General features: G+C 45.7%; 1 protein-coding gene across 1 annotated transcript in view; it reads left to right on the forward strand.

The window, feature by feature from the left end:
* LOC123997379 (obscurin-like) overlaps positions 1–22063 on the forward strand; it is a 56398-nt gene that overhangs the window by 8064 nt on the left and 26271 nt on the right. The window contains 28 exon segments of the mRNA XM_046301547.1: positions 457–618; positions 710–814; positions 920–1186; positions 1504–1773; positions 1938–2204; positions 2428–2691; positions 4897–5163; positions 5279–5548; positions 6209–6478; positions 7138–7404; positions 7512–7784; positions 7949–8212; positions 8449–8715; positions 10600–10866; positions 11025–11294; positions 11455–11724; positions 11967–12242; positions 12515–12781; positions 14325–14591; positions 14785–15051; positions 15167–15436; positions 15687–15953; positions 16174–16440; positions 16752–17018; positions 17325–17594; positions 18679–18957; positions 19074–19331; positions 19493–22027. Of these exon segments, the coding sequence (XP_046157503.1) occupies positions 457–618; positions 710–814; positions 920–1186; positions 1504–1773; positions 1938–2204; positions 2428–2691; positions 4897–5163; positions 5279–5548; positions 6209–6478; positions 7138–7404; positions 7512–7784; positions 7949–8212; positions 8449–8715; positions 10600–10866; positions 11025–11294; positions 11455–11724; positions 11967–12242; positions 12515–12781; positions 14325–14591; positions 14785–15051; positions 15167–15436; positions 15687–15953; positions 16174–16440; positions 16752–17018; positions 17325–17594; positions 18679–18957; positions 19074–19331; positions 19493–22027 (9510 nt within the window).

Raw genomic sequence — 22063 nt, forward strand, 5'->3', positions numbered from 1 at the left:
TGTAATAGCTTGGATGTCAAGTTAGTGAGAAGATATCGAGCTAATAAGGCTAATGGCTTGTCCTAGAAACAACATCAATTTATAGATAAATCACAGTACAGATCACAGATACATCAGTACGTATTTAGATCAAACCCGATACTGGATTTCTATGTAATGTCGGGCACTACTTACTGTCTGTCTGTCTGTCTGTCTGTCTGTCTGTCTGTCTGTCTGTCTGTCTGTCTGTCTGTCTGTCTGTCTGTCTGTCTGTCTGTCTGTCTGTCTGTCTGTCTGTCTGTCTGTCTGTCTGTCTGTCTGTCTGTCTGTCTGTCTGTCTGTCTGTCTGTCTGTCTGTCTGTCTGTCTGTCTGTCTGTCTGTCTGTCTGTCTGTCTGTCTGTCTGGCTGTCTGGCTGCCTGCCTGCTTGCCTGCCTGCCTGCCTGCCTGCCTGTCTGGCTGCCTGCCTGCCTGCCAGCCAGAGACATCCAGATCCTAAAGGAATTGGAGGACGAGGAAGTGACTGAGAGGCAGAATGTGACCTTCCTATGCGAGGTCAACTATGAGAATGTGGACGGGCGCTGGTACAGAGACAACACCAGGGTCAAACACGGAGACAACGTCAAGATCAGCCATGAGGGTGAGCATGGGACACAACTGAGCCTAATCACGGACATGTGTCTACAGGTCAGGATTCTACTGATGAAACATGTATTTCTGTCTGAATACAGGTAAAACTCACACCATGTGCTTCAAGTCTGTAAGGCCAGCAAATGCTGGGGAGATCAAGTTCACTGCAGACAGGGTCTCGTCCTATGCAATTCTCACAGTAAAAGGTAAACAACAGCTATTTTGAGATTCAACCATATCAATGCTCCTCAGTGACTCAAAATGATTAATGTTCACTAAACAATCGTTCAATGTTACTGCTGTCTCCACAGAGCTGCCTGTGCAGATAGTGAAGCCTCTGAGAGTGAAGATTGCTATGTACAAACACAAAGGCCTGCTAGAGTGCCAAGTGTCGCGGGCCAACGCCCAGGTCAGGTGGTTCAAGAACAGGAATGAGATCCAGCCCAGCCAGAAGCACCAGATCGTCAGCGATGACATCTACAGGCAGCTCCACATCCACGACGTGGCCTCCTCTGATGAGGACACCTACACCTGTGATGCTGGTGATGACAAGACATCCTGTCAGCTGTTAGTGGAGGGTGAGACGCTCACACTCATTGTGATTAGTTCTGACTTATTATTTATAGTTCCAGTGTTACATATATTCCTAATATTAAATGTTAATAAACAGTTTATAAGCCAATCTTCATACAAAGTGTGTGTGTGTGTGTCCCTTCTTACTTACAATCGATGAATCACCAAAACACCACATTCAACCAAATATACTGTATCCACAATGAAGTAATCCAACTATCTATCTCACTCCCTTCCTGGAGTGTACCCTTTCTCTCTGCCATTTACTCTGTTTCTCTGGACATGAAGATACTGATGGAGTGTGTGCTCCCTATGCGTGCAGAGCAGTCTATCAGCATAGTGCGGGGACTGAGGTCCCTGGAGGTGACGGAGCCCAGGGAGGCCTTGTTCCAGGTGGAAATCAGCCTGCGGGCGGTGAGACCCCCCAAGTGGACCCTGGATGGAGAGGTCCTGATGGAGGGGCCTAAAGTGAGCATAGACCAGGAAGGGACCATGCACACCCTCTGCTTCAGCAGCACAGACAGCTCTATGACAGGCCCCGTGCAGTTCAACGCCGGGAAGAGCCGCTCTGCCGCACAGCTCACTGTGAAGGGTAAGGTAGTTGATTATCATTGATTATCACAAGTGAACGTTGGAACGAAACCCTGCTCACTGTTGACAGTGGCCCTCCAGGCTCTGGGCTAGATCACTGTATTGCTAGAGGTTTGTACAGGACAGTATGACGGTATATCATTATTCATCTCTGTATCTTCCCAGAGCGCCCTCTAAAGGTGGTCCAGCCCATGCCAGACGTGGAGGCTAAAGAGAACAGCTCGGTCACACTGAGCTGTCAATTTGCCCCCTCCCCCAGGGTGGTACGCTGGTACAGGGGCCGCACCGCCCTGCAAACGTCCAGCAAGTACAGCATGAAGACGGAGAAGAGCCAGGCAGAGCTGACCATCCAGGGTCTCAAGGAGACCGACACCGGCCAGTACAGCTGCATGGCTGGAGGGTCAAAGAGCACGGCTAAGGTCACTGTGGAGGGTGAGGAAGATGTATAAAAGAGGAATACAAGTGTTTTTATTAGACAAAGCTTCAATGTTCAGATGCTTAATCATGGAAATGAATTGCAGCTTCATGCTTGATTTAGTCTTTATATACCTTCAAAGTACTGTATGCTGTGTTTAATCTACACCGTGTTGAACAATAGATATTACCACAAACCAACCCTGACACCATGGATATGAGCTATTTATATTTGTTTCAGTGCAAAGGCTTAAGATCATAAGGCACCTGGAGCACGTAGAAGTGGAGGAGGATAGCAGCGCCACATTCACCTGTGAGCTCAACTATGTGGTCGCCAATGTGCAGTGGCTCCTGAACGACAACCGTCTTAACGCCAACTCCGTCACCAGGATCCAAAACATGGGCACCATCCACAGCCTCACCATCAAAATGCTCCGCCCCCAGGATAGCAAAGTCACGTTCCAAGCCGGCCTGCTCACCGAGTCCACCTCCCTCAAGGTCAAAGGTGAGCCTTGTACAGTTGTCAATTCTCACTTGTGAGCAGCCACTGCAAGAGAAATTGAGAAACTAGTGTACTGCTTGTGGTTGTATGTGTCCAGTCAGTACTGTCTTAGCCTTAAAGCACAGTGTCTGAAACTTACAGAGATCTAATTTGAAAATAAAGCAAATCTGCTAGACTTGATTTTGACTGAGACTTGAAGATGGTTGAATCTGATATCCTTCACTAAGGCTGTGGAGGTCATGACATTTTGTCAGCCGGTGATTGTCAAGCAAATTACTGCCAGTCTCATGGTAATTGACCGTTAATTAACATAAACACATTTAGTATCTCCTGGCTTCCACTCATAGTCTTCAAGCCACTTATGCACATCTACATTTTAGAACATCTACATTTTTAAAAGTCTAATAAATCCATGTAATATAGCCTACACCATCACAATGAATCCATGTAATATAGCCTACACCATCACAATGAATCCATGTAATATAGCCTACACCGCCATCAATAAATCCATTATATATTTTAGACAGGTCTAAAGAAACATGATATGAAGAAAATGTAGTCTATTTCAGAAGAACAGAATAGCGCACTCTGAGTTTTCCTTATATTAGACCCTGATCTGGCTATTCCATATGGCTGTGGGCTACACAAGTTAATTTAGCAGACAAGATTTGCTTAGAATTCTGTGGCATTATTTTATATTATTTAATAGTATGAAGAATACAATTGACCAAAGCTGAATAAAATAGAAAGGATATTTCCTTGAAATGATTTGAGGGAGTGTGCACATGCATTCTGTGTTGAGCGGTTAAAATATATGCTTCATTTAGATTGACTTATGTAACTTTAGTTGTGATACAAACATTGGGCTGTATATTTTGATGTTTAATACATTCTAACGCTTCGAACACACCGACAGCGTCATTGCATGTTGGTACACCAGAATTACATTCATTTCCAATGAAACGCTGGGTTTGCCTTGCAGCATTGCGTTACAGAGGCAGTCGCTGTTCGTTCGGTGTGGTGCATACGATGCGTCAAACTGTATGCGTGGACGGCTTGAGAGAAATGGTAGCAGAAGGGGAATGTTGAATGTTTGTTGCATTCATATCCAGATGATGCTGTGTGTAATTTTGCGCAATGACGCTGTCGGGGGGGTTTGAAGCGTGATGAGACTCTAATGATGATTGCATGAAGTTGTATGAAAGGCATGTGCTCTGCTTTGTTTTTTTTTGCACAGGCTGTACACACTTCATCAGTCTCTCATTCACAATTTGACAAGCACTTGATAATGCCTCAAATTTCCCGGCGGTATCCCCTTTGTGTGGCCATAATGCCCCCTAGAAAAGTACATGCCTTTTGCAGCCAGTGACCTTTGTGCCCTTGGGCTGAATATAATAATTATAATCCCCTTCTCCCGGTTGTGTGCATCCTTATCCAATTCCGAGGCACATATTGAAGATATTGGAAGAACTGTCCACATTTACTTTTCAGCAGCCAACAAGACGAGTCGGCCTAACGAACAGCAAAAGCACTAGCCTATGTCAATCTACTATCCCCCATAGTACAAAAGTCGACCTATTCTGTGCGATAAATAAATATTCCAAACATTGTTTGCCCCGCTGCCCCTGTCTCCAGACAGGGGCAGCGGGTCATCTATGCACTTAAATAGCGAATGGGGGACACTTATCCCCTGGTTAATTTTCATGCCAGCCAGGTAGGCTATACTCCTGTTGAAAAGAGAAGCAATGTGCTTAATATTAGAAAAGTAGAGAAATAAATATAGTAGGCCTAGCCTATAGAAAGCTGATGGGATCCTCCTCTTTTAATAGAGCCCGCAGCTGCATAGCCTATAGAAATGTTGCGCAACATGACCTCATGGACTCTCATGAAGTGTTTGATTCGATTTTCGATTGCATTTGCATTGATGTCAGAGTGATGAGAAGGACAATAGAGTGCTGAGTACCAGGCAGTTAGCAAGTTTGGGAGGCTACTAATGACCATGAGCAGCATCACAGCTTGGTCACGTGGAATTTGACTGCCATCATGACTCGTAACCGCCAGTGTGGCGATAATGCGGTCACTGTAACAGGCCTATCCTTCAGTAACTTTAGACAAGCAAGAGATATAAGAGCCACTGATGCTTGGAAGAACGTGAACAATTAGATTGGGAACTAATGTGTTTGTACTGTTTAATTTATCCTCCAGAAAAGCCTGCGGTGTTCCTGAGGTCTCTAGAAGACATGTCAGGGGAGGAGGAGGGGAAGGTGTGTCTGCAGTGCGAGACCTCTAAGGAAATGGTCACCCCCATCTGGAGGAAGGATGGTACGGTCCTGGCCAGCAGTGACAAACATGAGCTGCTCAAGTTTGGGAAGTCCTTAGCGCTCATCATCCACAGTCTGAGTAAGGATGATGCAGGCCACTATAGCTGTGACCTGGGCACCAGCCAGACCAAGGCCAAGGTCACTGTACATGGTATGTATGGTCCAGATCATCAACAAGGTCTGGTCCAAACAATTATTGGAACAGAAATGCCCGTCTTATCGATTATCAATTGTCCATCTGATCTCACTGACATTTCCCACCACAGACCTTCACATCACCATTGCCCAGCGTATGAAGACGGCCTCTGTTCTGGAGGGCGAGTGCTGCAGTTTCGAGTGCGTCCTCTCTCATGATGTCATCGACGAGTCCTCCTGGACCCTGAACGGTCAACTTGTGGTCAGCAACAGCCGCATCCAGAGCGTAAACAAGGGCCGCAAGTACAAGATGACAATCAGAGATGCAACCTTGACTGACGCCGGGGACGTTGTCTTCTTCATCAAAGACCTCAGCTGCAGGACCATGCTATTTGTCAAAGGTGAGTGACTGGCTCTTGTCTGAAGCGTGTTTGTCTGAAATGTGTACTAACCTGTGTGTCATCCTGGCCAGTCACACTATCTTTGATCTAACCTCTGTAAGAGCATCAACAGGATGGTACTTAGGCTATACTGTATGTATTACTATGTAGAGTGTGTTTGTCCCTAAGGAGGGCCTATTGCAACATTGAAGACCTGTAAACAGATTATACTGTATGTGTCCCTAGAGAAAACCTGCTTTAATGTTATACTGTATGTGTCCCTAGAGAAAACCTGCTTTAATGTTATACTGTATGTGTCCCTAGAGAAAACCTGCTTTAATGTTATACTGTATGTGTCCCTAGAGAAAACCTGCTTTAATGTTATACTGTATGTGTCCCTAGAGAAAACCTGCTTTAATGTTATACTGTATGTGTCCCTAGAGAAAACCTGCTTTAATGTTATACTGTATGTGTCCCTAGAGAAAACCTGCTTTAATGTTATACTGTATGTGTCCCTAGAGAAAACCTGCTTTAATGTTATACTGTATGTGTCCCTAGAGAAAACCTGCTTTAATGTTATACTGTATGTGTCCCTAGAGAAAACCTGCTTTAATGTTATACTGTATGTGTCCCTAGAGAAAACCTGCTTTAATGTTATACTGTATATCATTCCTCCTAAAGAGAAGCCAGTGCATGTGTTCAGGGACATGACGAACGTCAAAGCCACCCCAGGGGAGGATGCTGAGCTGAGCTGTGAGATCACCAAGCCTGAGGCCTTCATACGCTGGCTGAAGAACGGCCATCAGATCAGGCACAGCCCCCCCAAGTACGAGATCAGTGTGGAGGACCACCTGGTACGGCTGGTGATCACAAACACCTGCATCAGAGACTCTGGGGAGTACTGCTGTGAGGCAGATGGAATTGCCACCCGGGCCAAGCTGGAGGTCAGAGGCAAGTACTGGGTAGTACTGCAGTATTACTGTGTAACGGTATAGTGTTGTTTAGTAATGTTGTGTATTCGTGTCAAATGCAAATGAATTGCGACTCGATTTTGACTCAGAGCCTCAAGACTTTGACTTGAGACTAATTACTTGTTTTGAAATGTTCTGGCCAGTTTCTGCTTTTGTACCTAATCAGGTGTAGCCCACATGAAGTGTATTTAACCCTCCCACACCTGCTCAGGTGTAGCACACAATAAGTGTATTTAACCCCTTCACACACATGCTCAGGTGTAGCAGCACATAGGAAGTGTATTTAACTCCTCCCACACCTGCTCAGGTGTAGCACACAATAAGTGTATTTTACCCCTTCACGCACATGCTCAGGTGTAGCAGCACACAGGAAGTGTATTTAACCCCTTCCACACCTGCTCAGGTGTAGCACACAATAAGTGTATATTACCCCTTCACACACATGCTTAGGTGTAGCAGCACACAGGAAGTGTATTTAACCCCTCCCACACCTGCTCAGGTGTAGCACACAATAAGTGTATTTTACCCCTTCACGCACATGCTCAGGTGTAGCAGCACACAGGAAGTGTATTTAACCCCTCCCACACCTGCTCAGGTGTAGCACACAGGAAGTGTTTTTAACCCCTCCCACACCTACAGAGCTGCAGCACATGTTTGCACGTGAGCTGCGGGAGGCACGGGGTGAGGAGAAGAGCAAGGTGACGCTGGAGTGCGAGACGAGGTTGCCGGCCAAGAGGGTGACCTGGTTGAAGGGCATGGCGGAGCTGCGGGCGGGCAAGAAGTATGTGATGAAGCAGAAGGGCGTGGCCCTCTCCCTCACAATCAGCTGCCTGGACAAGGGTGACACGGACGTGTACATCTGCGACGTTGGCACCATGCAGAGCCGGGCGCTACTGACCGTACATGGTAAGGCCATAGAAATAGAATGAATAGAACAAACAAGTCAACGTTCTGTACTCCTTTCTATACAGCTTGTGTATGTTTAATGTTAAACCCTTGTGTGATCGGTGCAGGTCAGAAGGTGTTGATCATGGATGAGTTGGAGGACGTTGAGTGTCTGGAGAATGACACTGTGATGTTCAGGTGCCGTATCTGTCCCAGCGACTATGTTGGGGTCAAGTGGTACCTGGATGAGACCTTACTGTACATCAACGAGCTGAATGAGATCCAGGTGGTCCCGGGGGGATACCACAGTTTAACCTTCAAACAGTTGGCCCATAAAGACTCGGGGACCATCTCCTTCGAGGCAGGCGACAAGAGGTCCTATGCCTCATTGCTTGTTAGAGGTAACTTCAGCGTGAAGTTGTTTTGTTTTACAAACATCTAAAAACACTGTACTATTACAACTATTCACAAAATGAAACTATGTCAATTATATGTGAATCCTTTTTGTCCAGCGTTTATGTATTTGACACGGTTGTCTATGTAATCTACCCTTCCTGTGGTAAAGAGAGACGTCCCACCATTACCAAAGCACTGGAGGACTGTGAGGCCATTGAGGGAGGCGGTTTGGTGCTGGTGTGTATCACCTCTAAACCATGCCACATTCTGTGGTACAAAGATGGCTGCCTAATGTGGAGCTCCTCAAGGTACTACGTCAGTCGCTCAGGTAATGAGGCCAGGCTGACAATCAGGGAGGTCAGTAACAGCGATGCTGGGGTGTACGAGTGCAGTGCTGGATCGGTCAGCACCAAGGCCGTCGTCACTGTGAAAGGTAAGAGAAGGACCTCTGTTTAGAGATATTTTATTATGTTGTTGTTATCCTTACTGTGCATTTGGCATCACATGTAAAGAAGTACTGTATATGAGATGGTGGAATATGATCAAAATGTCTTCAAAAGAGAAAGAACAGGTTTTACTTCTTTACCAGTTTGCTTCAGCTATACCTTGCTTATTCTTGTCACACCACAATGTACATTAGGCTGTCATGAGTCCATTTTTTTGTTCCAGCCATCCCAGCTGAGTTCACCCAGCAGCTGCAGAGCATGGAGGTGAAGGAGGGGGAGGATGTAACCCTGTCCTGTCAGTTCTCCTTGCCAGGGGTTACGTTCCACTGGAGGAGGGGCTTGGAGAACCTCAGGGCTGGAGAGAGGTACCTGATAAAGCAGAAGAAGTCCCTCATCTCTCTGACCATCACCGGCCCGAAACCAGAAGACTCAGGAGACTACACTTGTCAGTGTCGAGACCACAGAACCACAGCCACCCTCACAGTCCACGGTAAAAATACATTCCTCCTTTTCATTTCAATTCCCGCGATGCATCGTGTGGAGTAACATTAGTGCCAACAGAAATTAAATGAATTCAATAAATCTAATGTTGTATTATCACTAGTACTATCAGAGTTAATCATATAACTCAAGTTAACTTTTTATCATTTTAGTGCATTTTTATTGTGATCAACTACATTGTCTGAGAAGGTTCAAAATACACAATATATACAGCTAAAAACAACGTGATTTTAAAACAAGTTGACATTGAGGTTTAACAAAGTGTGCATTATCAATTTACCTGATTTTGCGAACCGTTACTTTGGACAAAATCAAGACATCAATGTTTGTGTAATGCTTTTTGTATTCAATTCTTAAATTACAGCAAAATTTGAACCAATTCTGAATTTGCTAGGAACTCAATTACATTTTATTTATCGCTTGACATCCCTAATTATCACATCAATAAATGAAATATAATCTATCTGAACATGAATGGAAACATTTTCTATTTTCATTCAGTCATCATGCCTGTTGGTGGTTAATTACATGTAATAACAAAATGTAGATTTTGGCCTAAATAGACATACCCAATATTAACTGCTATTCATGTGTAATTACATGATTCTGACATACAAAAACGTGGTATATTTGGAAAAAAAGACATCTGGGAGATTATGAGGAAGTTATCAGAAGATCGATATGAGTTACATAGTTCAGAAAACACAAGATCAAGCACACACAAAATAAAAGTTTTTATTTATTTTGAAAGTCATATTTCATTGACAAGCTATAAGTAGAGCTGGAAACAGATGGCTTCCAACATGTGAACAATATCAGAAATAAATGGGATTGATAGACCTAACAACTACAAATGGACAGATATTTTAAGTGGTGTCAGGTGTGGTCACGGGACGTTTCCAAGTGTCCTCTTGGTCTGTAAATGAGATCATTCCAGTGATATTGCATATTTGCAATCCTAAATGCTATTTGTTCGGTATAAAAACACAATTGATTACCATATCAACCTCACTCAAACATTATGGTGGTGTTATGGGTTATCCAGAGTGTCCTTTCAACCTTTCCAAAATCTCAGAATGTGGTAATTGCACTGTTTTTACAAACTGGATGTTAAAAGGTTCTAGGCCTTGCTTTGTTCCATCAGGGTCAACTGCATATCCCTAGAAAGCTTATCTCATTGGCTACAAGACTGTCAAGGTGCCATAGTAGCCAATCCCCTGTGTAATGGATGCCTAAGCAGGCAACATATTTTTGATGCACAAAGATAGTGTCACTCTGTGGACATTCAATGTTGACATTAAGTCATACATCAGATAACATTGGCAATAGGCTAGATTTGTTCCTACCAACCTAAGGATTCATTTGATACTACCCCATGTAGCTATAGTTCAAATACTGACCAAATTGAAGATTACCTTGTAAGATGTTTGGTGAAAACGTTGTGTAAAATAAATATTTTGACTCTCGGGGCTGGTGATCAGTAACGGTAGGTCACAGGCAGACATATAAGACATCCTCATGATCTGTGGAGTCACAGCTTTCAGTGTGCATCAACGTGTTCCGTGTCTATTTTGTTTGTGTTTCACAACGCTAACCGGAATGTAGGTAGCGGCCATCTTGAAATGAGGTCATTGGCTCGCCCTGACCTTATAAATTCGTAGGCCCATATATGGTAGTATGTCACCAAATATTTGAAGGCATCAATCAATAGCCAAGACACTTAGCTTTCCACAGACACCCTGCTTTTGCAGATAGGGGCTACCGTTCTCATACCAGACTGAACTGAATAAAACACAATCTAATAGGGTCCCCAAATATGGGGACTTTACATTTAAGAGGTTTTAATACTAAAACATGTATATTTACTCATCAGCTATCCCCATATCCTTCAAACAACAGTTGAAGAATGTTCAGGCTGAGGAGGGCAACAGTTTCACATTGCGCTGTGAGCTCTCCAAACCAGGAGTCCCTGTAGAGTGGAAGAAAGGAGAGGAGCTGGTGAGGCATGGAAGGAAGTTTCAGATAAGGAAGAGGGAGACCATATCGGAGCTTCAGATATGGAAAGCTGTGCCAGAAGACAGTGGAGTCTACAGCTGCCAGTGTGCAGACCAAAAGACCATGGCCACCGTCAAAATCAGCAGTAGGAAGTTCCTCAGCCTCATTATGTTTTCCTGTACAGCTACAGCTAATCTTTCTTGAAGTGATTTTATACATTTGCATTTTTGTCTTTTACATGAAGGCCAAAATACATTTACAATTGATACTATTCTCATTAAACTATTTTCCATGTTTCATCAGCCCTGCCCATTACCTTCAAAAAAAAGCTGAGGAACGCTCAGATTGAGGAGGGGAACAATTTGGTGTTACACTGTGAGCTCTCTAAACCAGGAGTCCCTGTAGAATGGATGATGGGAGGAGAGGAGCTGCTGAACAACGGAGAGAAGTTTCAGATAAAGCAGAGAGAGTTGGTGAATGAACTGAAGATTCTGGATGCGAAACCTGAAGACAGCAATATCTACACCTGCGTTTGTGGCAATGTGGAGACCACAGCCGGTGTTACTGTCACGGGTAAAGGATTGGAGATCATTTAAAAAATATGTATATTCACGTTGAATTTTATATAAAATGTGAAAAATGTTTTAAGCAGTATACATCAGCATCAAATTACAATCCTTTCTATAAGTGAATAGACGGCGTCCATGTTTCTCAGTTCTGTGGTTTCTTTCAGCAATTCCAATCACTTTCAAGCAAAAGCTGAGGAATCTGCAGACTGAGGAAGGGATCACCATCAGCCTGCACTGTGAGCTGTCTAAATCAGGGGTCCCTGTGGAGTGGAGGCTGGGAGGACAGATGATACTGCAAAATGGAGATAAGTATCAGATGAAGCAGAGAGGTTTGGCACTGGAGCTCATCATCAGGGAGGCTCTGCCTGAGGACAGTGGAGTCTACAGCTGTGTGTGTCGAGATCAGAAGACTAAGGCCACAGTCAAAGTCCTTGGTAGGGGCAATAACGCTTTGTGCTCTAATGAAACAATTGTCACTGGTGCTCATCGCACATAAACTTGGTTAAATGTTCCATGACTGACTTAACTTGAGCCCTTAGCTCCAGTGTAGGTTTAATTCATTGTCCTTCATCTTATCTGGTGAAGGGTAAATGTTTCTCAAGGCTGTTCTATATTTCATTGTGTTCAGTTTTCATTCCTATTTTCGCTGACTTCCTATCTCTCTTGGTTCCCTCAGCTGTTCCCGCCACCTTCAGAGTGGGTCTGAAGAACCAGGATGCCCCAGAGAAGGGCAACGTGACCCTGCGCTGTGAGCTGTCTAAGTCTGGCGTCCTGGTGGAGTGGTGGAGGGGGGAGTCAGAACTGTCCCAGGACCTATCAGGGGGAAAGTACCAGATCAAACTGGAGGGGAGGATCGCTGAGATGACCATTACCAACGTGCAACCAGAGGACATAGGAAAATACAGCTGTGTCACTGGAGACCAGAAGACCACAGCTGTAGTTAAAGTGCAAGGTAAGCAACATTTGATCTATATCAACGAGAAAAATATATATACAAATTAAAATCCTTGATGGGGGGGGGGGGTTGTTGGACTCTATTTTTTTAATATATTTTTTAAAATTACGTTTTGACAGCGAGGATTTTTTTTTAATCAGTGCGGCCTTCCAGACCTCATTGAAAACGGAATGCGACCATACATACATTTGAGACCATACACAGATAGTGAGTTTGATTTTATACTTCTTGCAGTCATACAATATGAACCAATGTTAATGTTCCCACAGCTCTCCCTGTGACGTTCAAGCGCCAGCTCCAGAACGCGATGATCAAAGAGGGGGACAGTGGGGAGTTCTGGTGTGAGCTCTCCAAGCCTGGAGCCCCAGTGGACTGGAGGAAGGGGAGAGTCATCCTGAAGTCTGGAGACAAATATGAGATGAAGCAGGAGGGACGCATCACTAAACTGCTCATCCATAACGTGGAGGAGAGTGACGCTGGGAAATACACCTGCAAGACTAAAGACACCCAGTCAACTGCTGAGCTGACCGTGATGGGTGAGTCAGACCAAAATGAACATGGTTAGACTTTATATGGTAACTTATGATAAAAATGTATTTGTGATACTGTATATCCAGGTGCATCTCCAGTCCAGTGTGTATCAGGCAAGAAAGAGCACATCAGAGGATGCTGGTGGGAGGAGCATTCGGAGGACGGGTTTATTGTCATGACTGGAATGGAATCAACGGAACTGAGTCAAACACGTTGTTTCCATGTGTTTGGTACCGTTATATTGATTCCATTCCAGTCATGTTAAATTACAATGAAACCGTCCTCCTTTAGCTCTTCCCACCAGCCTCCTTTGGATCACATACAGTACATGTTCCTGTGAAACTATGTGTGCTCAGCATATTCCTGAAAATATTCCATATTATTTTGTATCTTGTTACCCTATTACTTGCTTATGGTTGGCATTACTCCAATCGAAAGGGTCTTGAAACCACTGTGCTCAGAATGAGTCCTCAGGAAACCACTGTGCTCAGAATGAGTCCTCAGGCAACCACTGTGCTCAGAATGAGTCCTCAGGAAACCACTGTGCTCAGAATGAGTCCTCAGGAAACCACTGTGCTCAGAATGGGTCCTCAGGAAACCACTGTGCTCAGAATGAGTCCTCAGGAAACCACTGTGCTCAGAATGAGTCCTCAGGAAACCACTGTGCTCAGAATGGGTCCTCAGGAAACCACTGTGCTCAGAATGAGTCCTCAGGAAACCACTGTGCTCAGAATGAGTCCTCAGGAAACCACTGTGCTCAGAATGAGTCCTCAGGAAACCACTGTGCTCAGAATGAGTCCTCAGGGAACCACTGTGCTCAGAATGAGTCCTCAGGAAACCACTGTGCTCAGAATGAGTCCTCAGATCAGTTTTACTGCAAGTTTGTCGCTGGTTACTTTATGCATCTAAGCTTTGTTGCATGCAGAGAAAACGGATCACTGTGGCCTATATCGTCTTGCAGTTGCGTCTGGGGCACAAAACCTACAATCAGAAGGTACGCTACATGACCATAAGTATGTGGACACCTGCTCAAAGCAAATGTCATTGTAAAATCCTGGGCATTCATATGGAGTTGGTCCCCCCTTTGCTGCTATAACAGCCTCCACTCTTCTGGGAAGGCTTTCAACTACATGTTAGAACATTGCTGCGGGGACTTGCTTCCATTCAGCCACAGGAGCATTAGTGAGGTCGGACACTGATGTTGGGCGATTAGGCCTGGCTCGCAGTCGAAGTTCCAATTCATCCCAAAGGTGTTCGATGGGGTTGAGGTCAGGGCTCTGTACCTGTAGCAATGTGCCTGAGAATGAATAACACTGTTTTAAAGTGCCGTCTGACAGTAAAAGAACGATCTTGGCGCTGCATCAAAAAGCTGTGTTTTGTCATTGTTGAACATTATGTCAGAGTTCACTGAACCCCAGGGACACACTCTGGATTATTGGATTCTCTCGGTGACAGAAGCACAAGCATAAAGCATGAAATGGACTAGCCCTTTCTCCTTTCCACATTTAGGGTTTACCACCACTAACTACTGTTCCTTGTTTTCCTCAGGTCTACCCCCCACTTTCAAAGAACAGCTGAGGAACATGGCAGTTGAGGAGGGTAAGACTGTGACACTACGCTGTGAGCTGTCTAAACCTGCAGCGTCAGTTGTGTGGAAGAGGGGAGCAGAGCTGTTGAAGAATGTAGACAAGTGCCAGATAAGGAAGAAAGATTTACTCGTGGAATTGAAGATTATCGATGCGAATCTGGAAGACAGTGGGGTTTACACCTGTATTTGTGGTGAACAAAAGACTACAGCCACTGTTACAATAAATGGTGGGTATATTTTGGTTATATTTTGGTTATAGTTTGGAAATGTTGGAGAAAGCTTGAATATTGCATTTGGCAAATAGGTTGTATGTTTCTATAGTAAGACACAAATGTGTTTTCAACTCCAGTTGCTTTTAATAAATAAGGGAAATATAGGTTTCAGAAAGGTTTGACAGCCCTCTACTATGGTGTCTTTCAGTTCACCCCGTCACATTTATAGAAGAGCTGAGAAACGTTCAGGTTGAGGAGGGCAACAATGTGACGTTGCGCTGCGAGCTCTCTAAACCAGGGATGTTGGTAGAATGGACGAGAGGAACAGATCTGCTGCGGAACGGAGAGAAGTACCAGATGAAGCAGAAAGATGCAACGTTGGAGCTGATCATCAGGAACACCTTACCTGAAGACAGTGGAGTCTACAGCTGCTTGTTGGAAGACCAGAAAACGTTTGCCACCATCAGTATCACTGGTAGGGGAAACGCTGTTGAATAATCGGTGCATAGTCTTGACATTTTAAACTCGCTGTGTACCACACAATCCTAGAAGCTGTTGATCTCACAGTATGTGTTTCTATCATTGTTCAGCCGTCCCAGTCACTTTCAAGCAGAAACTAAAGAACCAAGAGGCTCCGGAGGAGGGTAACGTGATGTTGCGCTGCGAGCTGTCTAAATCAGGAGTCTCTGTGGAATGGCTGAAGGGAGAGGAGCTGCTGAGGGAAGGGAAGAGGTACCAGATGAAACAGGAGGGGAGGACTGCTGAGATGGTCATCAGGAACGTGGTGCTGCAGGACGCTGGGGAGTATAGCTGTGTCACCGCCTGCAATGTCAGGACAGCAGCTGATATCAAAGTTAGGGGTATGGTCTTTGCAAATTTTTACTACATGTTAATACATTGATATACTGTTTATTCTTCTAAGGTTGTTGGCAAGTGTGTTATGTAAATATCTTTGAATATAATTCCTGGTTTGTGCGTTGGATGACACCAAGTACATTTTCCACAAGGGGGCATGGGGGATACACATGAGATTAATCTGTCAGAGGATGTGTAGAAATCAAAGCAGTTTAGCCAGATAACGTCTCAGTCTTAAATACATATTCTTCTCAGCCCTCCCTGTAACATTCACACAAGAGGTCCAGAACGCGATGATCAAAGAGGGGGACAGTGGGGAGTTCTGGTGTGAGCTCTCCAAGCCTGTAGCCCCAGTGGACTGGAGGAAGGGGAGAGTCATCCTGAAGTCTGGAGACAAATATGAGATGAAGCAGGAGGGACGCATCACTAAACTGCTCATCCATAACGTGGAGGAGAGTGACGCTGGGAAATACACCTGCAAGACTAAAGACACCCAGTCAACTGCTGAGCTGACCGTGATGGGTGAGTCAGACTGAGGATAGTACTACACTTTGTATAACATTTGTTTCGTCCCAGTTGTTGTATTCAACAACAATAGTGTATAAATACCAGCGACGTGTTATAACATGCCTGATTTTTCATGGATTCATGCAATCCCTTGTTTTATACCTTTCCACTATAGGGACTTTAATTTGTATATGTTTGTATATGAGTCGACAATTTACTTGTTTGCTGTCCCCAGCTCCTCCCATCACGTTCAAGGTGAAGTTGAAGAACCAGGAAGTCGAGGAGGAGAACAGTGTGACGTTGTCCTGCGAGCTCTCTAAACCAGGACTGACCGCAGAGTGGAGGAAGGGAGAGGTGCTGCTGAAGAATGGAGTGAGATACCAGATAAGGAAGAGAGCGGCAACGATGGAACTGACCATCAGGAAAGCAGTGCTCGAGGACACCGGATTCTACAGCTGTGTTTACGCAGAAGCCAAAACCTCAGCCACTGTCAACATCACTGGTAAGAGGAGATGCTATTGGTTTCTTAAGGGGGTTGTGTAGTTTATTATAGTAAACACAGCAATAAGTGAAGGTAATTTAGGAGGACGGGCACCCTCTGTTCAGCCTGGTTTCTGTTAAAGCGATATTTTACTCAAAAACGATCTGCTTATTTTTGCTGCTCTGTACTGAAAGTGCTCTATCTCTTCAAATCAATTGCTGACATGCATACCTTTTTGTGATTGTATTAACAGTGGACTTATGAACAAGTCATTTTTGAGTAAAATATCCCTTTAAGCACTAAAATGGTTGTTTTTGATTTCATGTCCTCAGCCATACCTGTCACCTTCAAAATGGGCCTTAAAAACCAGGAGGCCCCAGAGGGGGGCATCGTGAACCTGCGCTGTGAGCTGTCTAAAGCTGGAGTCCCGGTGGAGTGGTGGAAAGGCAAAGAGGAGGTGAGTCCTGGAGGAAGGTACCAGATGAAGCTGGAGGGAAAGGTAGCGGAGATGCACATCAAGAACATCCAACCCGAGGACGTGGGGGAGTACAGCTGTATATTCGGAGATCAGAAGACCACTGCTGAAGTCAACGTGAGAGGTACAGTACATCTTACATGTTGTCTTGCTGTCATTTTTGTTGGATATGAAAGGCTCCTTCACCGGGAATTGAAGAGTTGAAGTATGGGCCTCCCCAGCAACTGTACCAAAGTGGAATAGAATACACAATAAAGCAAGAGATCAATTCAACTGGTCTCTTTAGGAATAAAACAACATATCTATTCGAGAACAATGTTTTTTCATAACAAATTGTGACCTATACAGTATCGTACTCTGTAGGTAGTATAGGGCAATGGCCCCGAAACACAAGACATTTTCAGATGATGTCCATCTCTGGTCCATACAGCTGCTGCATCAGTCTTCTTTGAGAAGGAGCTAGAGAGCAAGGTGGTGTTGGAGGGGATGTCAGCGGTCCTCTCCTGTGAGGTCTCCAGCGTTACGGTCCCCGTCACCTGGAGGAAGGACGCCTGCCTGGTCACAGACGGGGAGAGGTTCACTTTGAAGAAGAAAGGCCCTGTTCACACCCTGGAGATCAGGAAGTTGAGTCTGGAGGACGCCGGGGAGTACAGCTGCATCACCAGGGGAAAGAAGACCACAGCCATGCTAGTTGTGAAAGGTAGGCCAACCCCATCCTACACTCTTAGAAAAAAGATCCAAAAGGTTTTTTTTCCGGCTGTCCCCATAGGAGAACCCTTTTGGGTTCCACATAGAACCCTCTGTGGAAAAGGTTCTACATGGAACAAAAAAAGGTTCTACATGGAACAAAACAGGGTACTTCAAAGGGTTCTCCTATGGGGACAGCCGAAGAACCCTTTTAGATTGTAGATAGCAAAATCTAAGAGTGTACTGAAATAAATGTAGAGTATATCCTCATTAAACTCACAAAATTGAAGGAACCCAATGAGTATGTTTGGCCCCTTTTGATATGTGATTATTGTGGGTAGAGGATAGGTTATACCTTGTTTACTTCTTTGCATTATTTTGAATGGGTAATCCCCTCTGTATGGCTTGCTACATCATCCTATTAATAGTTATCCTGATTGTTACGAACCCCTTCGGCCCTGCAGTCTAGGGGGGGGGATGGAAACGAGACCCGTAACATATCTCATGCAAATCATAACAGTGAAAAGGAACCGTGAGAACTAATAGCCACAGACAACTTAAATGTACCTTCAAACACTGAGGAGGGGGGGGGGGGGGCTGGACCCAATGAAACAATAAATATCCCAAAACCCCTAAGCTAGTCTTGCTTGCTACAATAACCTCTATCTAACTAACCAATAAAATACAGTGGGTGGTCCACCCAGTCCTAACTAGGGTTCTTAGACAATGGTCTCCTACGGGTGGTGTATGCCCATGGGCTACTTGTCTAAGTACCCTCTTTTCCCACCAACAAACAAACAGTCATACACCATAACAATACATACGCACATAACAATGGACAAATGTGACATGTAGGTGCAAAAACAAAAGAGAGATCACTGCATACAAAGAGAGAGGGAGGGAGAGAGTTTGGGAAAACAACTGAGTGGGTTTTTAAACCAAGGGAAAGGGGATGTGATTGGGTAAGGGAAAAGGAGAAGGTGTGTCTTCTGAATGGTGACAGATGAGTGACAGCTGTGACTAGGGCAGAAGGAAAGAAACCAAATACACACAGGATACTTTTATCCGTAACACTGATCCTAACCCTTTCCCTACAGAGCGTGTGATGATCTTGTCAGGACTGAAGGACATGAAGATCATGGCCGGGCAGGACGCAGTGTTTGTGTGCGAGCTGTCCCACAAGGAGGTAAGCGAGGGCGAGTGGTGGCTGGGCTCCAGCCTCCTGCAGAAGAATGAAATGAACCAGATGAGCTGCTTGGGCCACCAGCACCGCCTGGTCCTGACCATGACCACGCCGGAGGAGACCGGGACCGTGGCCTTCGTGGTCGGGGAGGAAAAGACCTCCGCCCAATTGTTGGTGCTCCCCAAACCCAAAGGTTTGCCACCTCTTTTGATTTTGTTACAGTACAATGTGAATTATACACTTTAATCATTCATGTGTATGCAGTTAGAAGGTGTATATGTAGTTTACTCTGTTTCCTGTCTTTGTCAGTACTCATTGAGAAGAAGCCTGGGGACATCGTCATCATGGAAGGGGAGATGGCCACTTTATCCTGTACGACCTCTGACCTCTTTAGCCCTGTCACATGGAGAAGGAACAGGATGCCCCTCCTGAACGGAGATAAGTATGAGACTCGAAAGGAGGGCAAGCTCAACCTGCTGCTCATCCATGACACGGAACCAGGAGACTCTGGGATATACTCCTGTGACACTGGTGACATGCAGAGCAGCGCCAATCTGACTGTCAATGGTAAGGATTTTTAATCATTAAGAGCGAAGTAACATAACCAGGAACTCAGTTTTATCTCCGGGGGTTACAATATTCAGAATTCTCTCTTTGCATTACTCATCCTAACATTGGTCAAATGGAACGTAGATTTCCAATTCCCTGATTATCTTCCGTCTCTCCAGAGCTGCCTCCATACTTTGAAGATGAGCTGCAGACTGTGGAGGCTGAGGAAGGGGGCACTGCCTTCCTATCCTGTGAGCTGTCTAAGCCTGCGGTCCCAGTCCAGTGGAGGAAGGGCCGGCTACCTCTCAGGCCCAACAGGAAGTACAAGATGAGGCAGGACGGCTGTGTGTTTCAGCTACACATCCTGGAGCTGAAGAAGGAAGACAGTGGCAGCTACACGTGCCAGGCAGGTGGTGTGGAGACCACCGCCTCTGTGACAGTAAAGCCTCCCCCAGACAAGACAGATCCTCCCAAGACAATTCCTCCCACAAAGGCTGCCTCTCCCACTACTCCACCAGAAGAGGCCCGAACTGGCCCTCCAGAGCCAAAGAAACGGGGCATGACCCGGTCATCCATTGTGGAGTCAGAGGAAGACCTGGAGCTTGAGGAAAAAGAGACTGTTGTAAACCCAGATAAGAAACAGTCATTAAGGTCTATGGGTAAGGAGACTAAGGTAGACCAACAGGAGAAACAGAAAGTGAAACAGCCAGTAGGTATGGTGAAGGATACCATAGCAGAAAAGACCCAGAAACAGCTAGTACCACCACTGAGGTCTAAAGGGAAGGAGGCAACTATGGTGAAGGAGTCACAGATGGACCAGAGGGAGAAAAAGCCAGTGAAACAGCAAGTCAAAGCTATAGTGATGGACACAGAGGAGAAAAAGACTGAAATAGACCCAAAGGAGAAAAAGATATTGAAAGAGATTGGGGTAGACCAGGTGGTGAAACAGCCAGTTCCACCAGCGAGACGAGCATCTATAGTGTCTGATGCTGGGGTAGAGCATTTAGGCAAAAAGCCAGTTCCACATGCGACACAAGCTTCTGTTTCAGTTTTGGATGCTGGGATAGACGAGGTGAGGAAACTGCCAGTTCCACCAGCGAGACGAGTATCTATAGTGTCTGATGCTGGGGTAGAGTATGTAGGCAAAAAGCCAATTCCACCTGCGAGACGAGCTTCTCTTGTTTCAGTTTCAGATGCTGGGGTAGACCAAATGGTGAAACAGACAGTTCCACCAGCGGGACGAGCTTCTGTTGTTTCAGTGTCGGATGCTGGGGTAGACAAAGTGAGGAAACAGCCAGTTTCACCAGTGAAACAAGCTTCTGTTGTTTCATTGTCGGATGCTGGGGTAGAGCATGTTGACAAAAAAACAGTTCCACGAGTGAGACAAGCTTCTGTTGTTTCAGTGTCGGAAGCTGGGGTAGACGAGGTAAGGAAACAGCCAGTTCCACCAGCGAGACAAGCTTCTGTTGTTTCAGTGTCGGAAGCTGGGGTAGACGAGGTGAGGAAACAGCCAGTTCCACCAGCGAGACGAGCATCTGTTGTTTCAGTGTCGGAAGCTGGGGTAGACGAGGTGAGGAAACAGCCAGTTCCACCAGCGAGACGAGCATCTATTGTTTCAGTGTCGGATGTTCGGGTAAAGCATGTAGGGAAACAGCCAGTTCCACCAGCGAGACGAGCATCTATAGTGTCGGACGCTGGGGTAGAGCAGATAGTTAGGTCTGTTAGATCTAAAAAGGAGATTGATATAGAAATAGACCATCAGGACAAACAGCCAGTGAAGTTTATGGTGAAGGAGACAGAGGTAGACAAGAGAGACAAACAGCCAGCAAGGTCTACAGTACAGGAGATGGAAAAACACAAGATTGCGGTGGATGGTAACCAAGGCCATATCTCAGAGGATGAGTCCTCCACTGAGGCCCCCACCCAGGTAAGAGTCAACCAGAAGACCAACAAGCCTGTAGTTGCTGTAGCTGGGGTTCCCAAGGGGCTCCCGATGACTAAGCAAGTAGAGAAGACTGAACCTGACATGGAAATCAGTGTAGAGGACGAACCTGAGATGCTGGATGCCGCCATCAAGATCCAGGCAGCTTTCAAGGGATACAAGACCCGCAAAGACATGCGGCCAATCTTCAAGCAGGTGTTCAAGAACCAGAACGTTGAGACCAACGGTACCATCCAGCTAGCGTGTGTGGTGGAAGGGAAGTCCAACGCAGTACGCTGGCTGAAGAGCGGCCAGCAGATCATAGGAGACCAACGCCACCGCATGAACACCTCTGAGGATGGCGTCTGCACACTGGTGATCATCAACATGTCAGCCATAGACACTGGGGTCTATACATGTGAGGTGGTCAACAAGTTTGGTGTGACCTCATATAATGGCAACATTACTGTGGGTCAAACTCAAAACCCTCCACCCTCCACCCAGAAGCCTGCAGCCCCAGCACAGCCCTCCACCCAGAGGCCTGCAGCCCGAGCACAGCCCTTCACCCAGAGGCCTGCAGCCCCAGCACAGCCCTCCACCCCTTTTGTGCATCCAGTCCTGGCCTCTGTTGGCCCTCTCCAGCAAGCCCAGACCTCCACCTCTGGGAAGGAGACTATGGATTCTGTGGAGAGTGAGGAGATCTCCCTGTGGCAGGCCTACAACCTGACCGAGGAGGATCCCCGCAATACCCTGCAGGAAAGGAGGAGAGCCTCACTCATCTCCGCTAGCTCTAGTAAGTCACGTTAGAAACATGACAGATGTCCTTAGT

This window comes from Oncorhynchus gorbuscha, linkage group LG02 (genome assembly GCF_021184085.1).
Source record: "Oncorhynchus gorbuscha isolate QuinsamMale2020 ecotype Even-year linkage group LG02, OgorEven_v1.0, whole genome shotgun sequence".
NCBI lineage: Eukaryota > Metazoa > Chordata > Actinopteri > Salmoniformes > Salmonidae > Oncorhynchus > Oncorhynchus gorbuscha.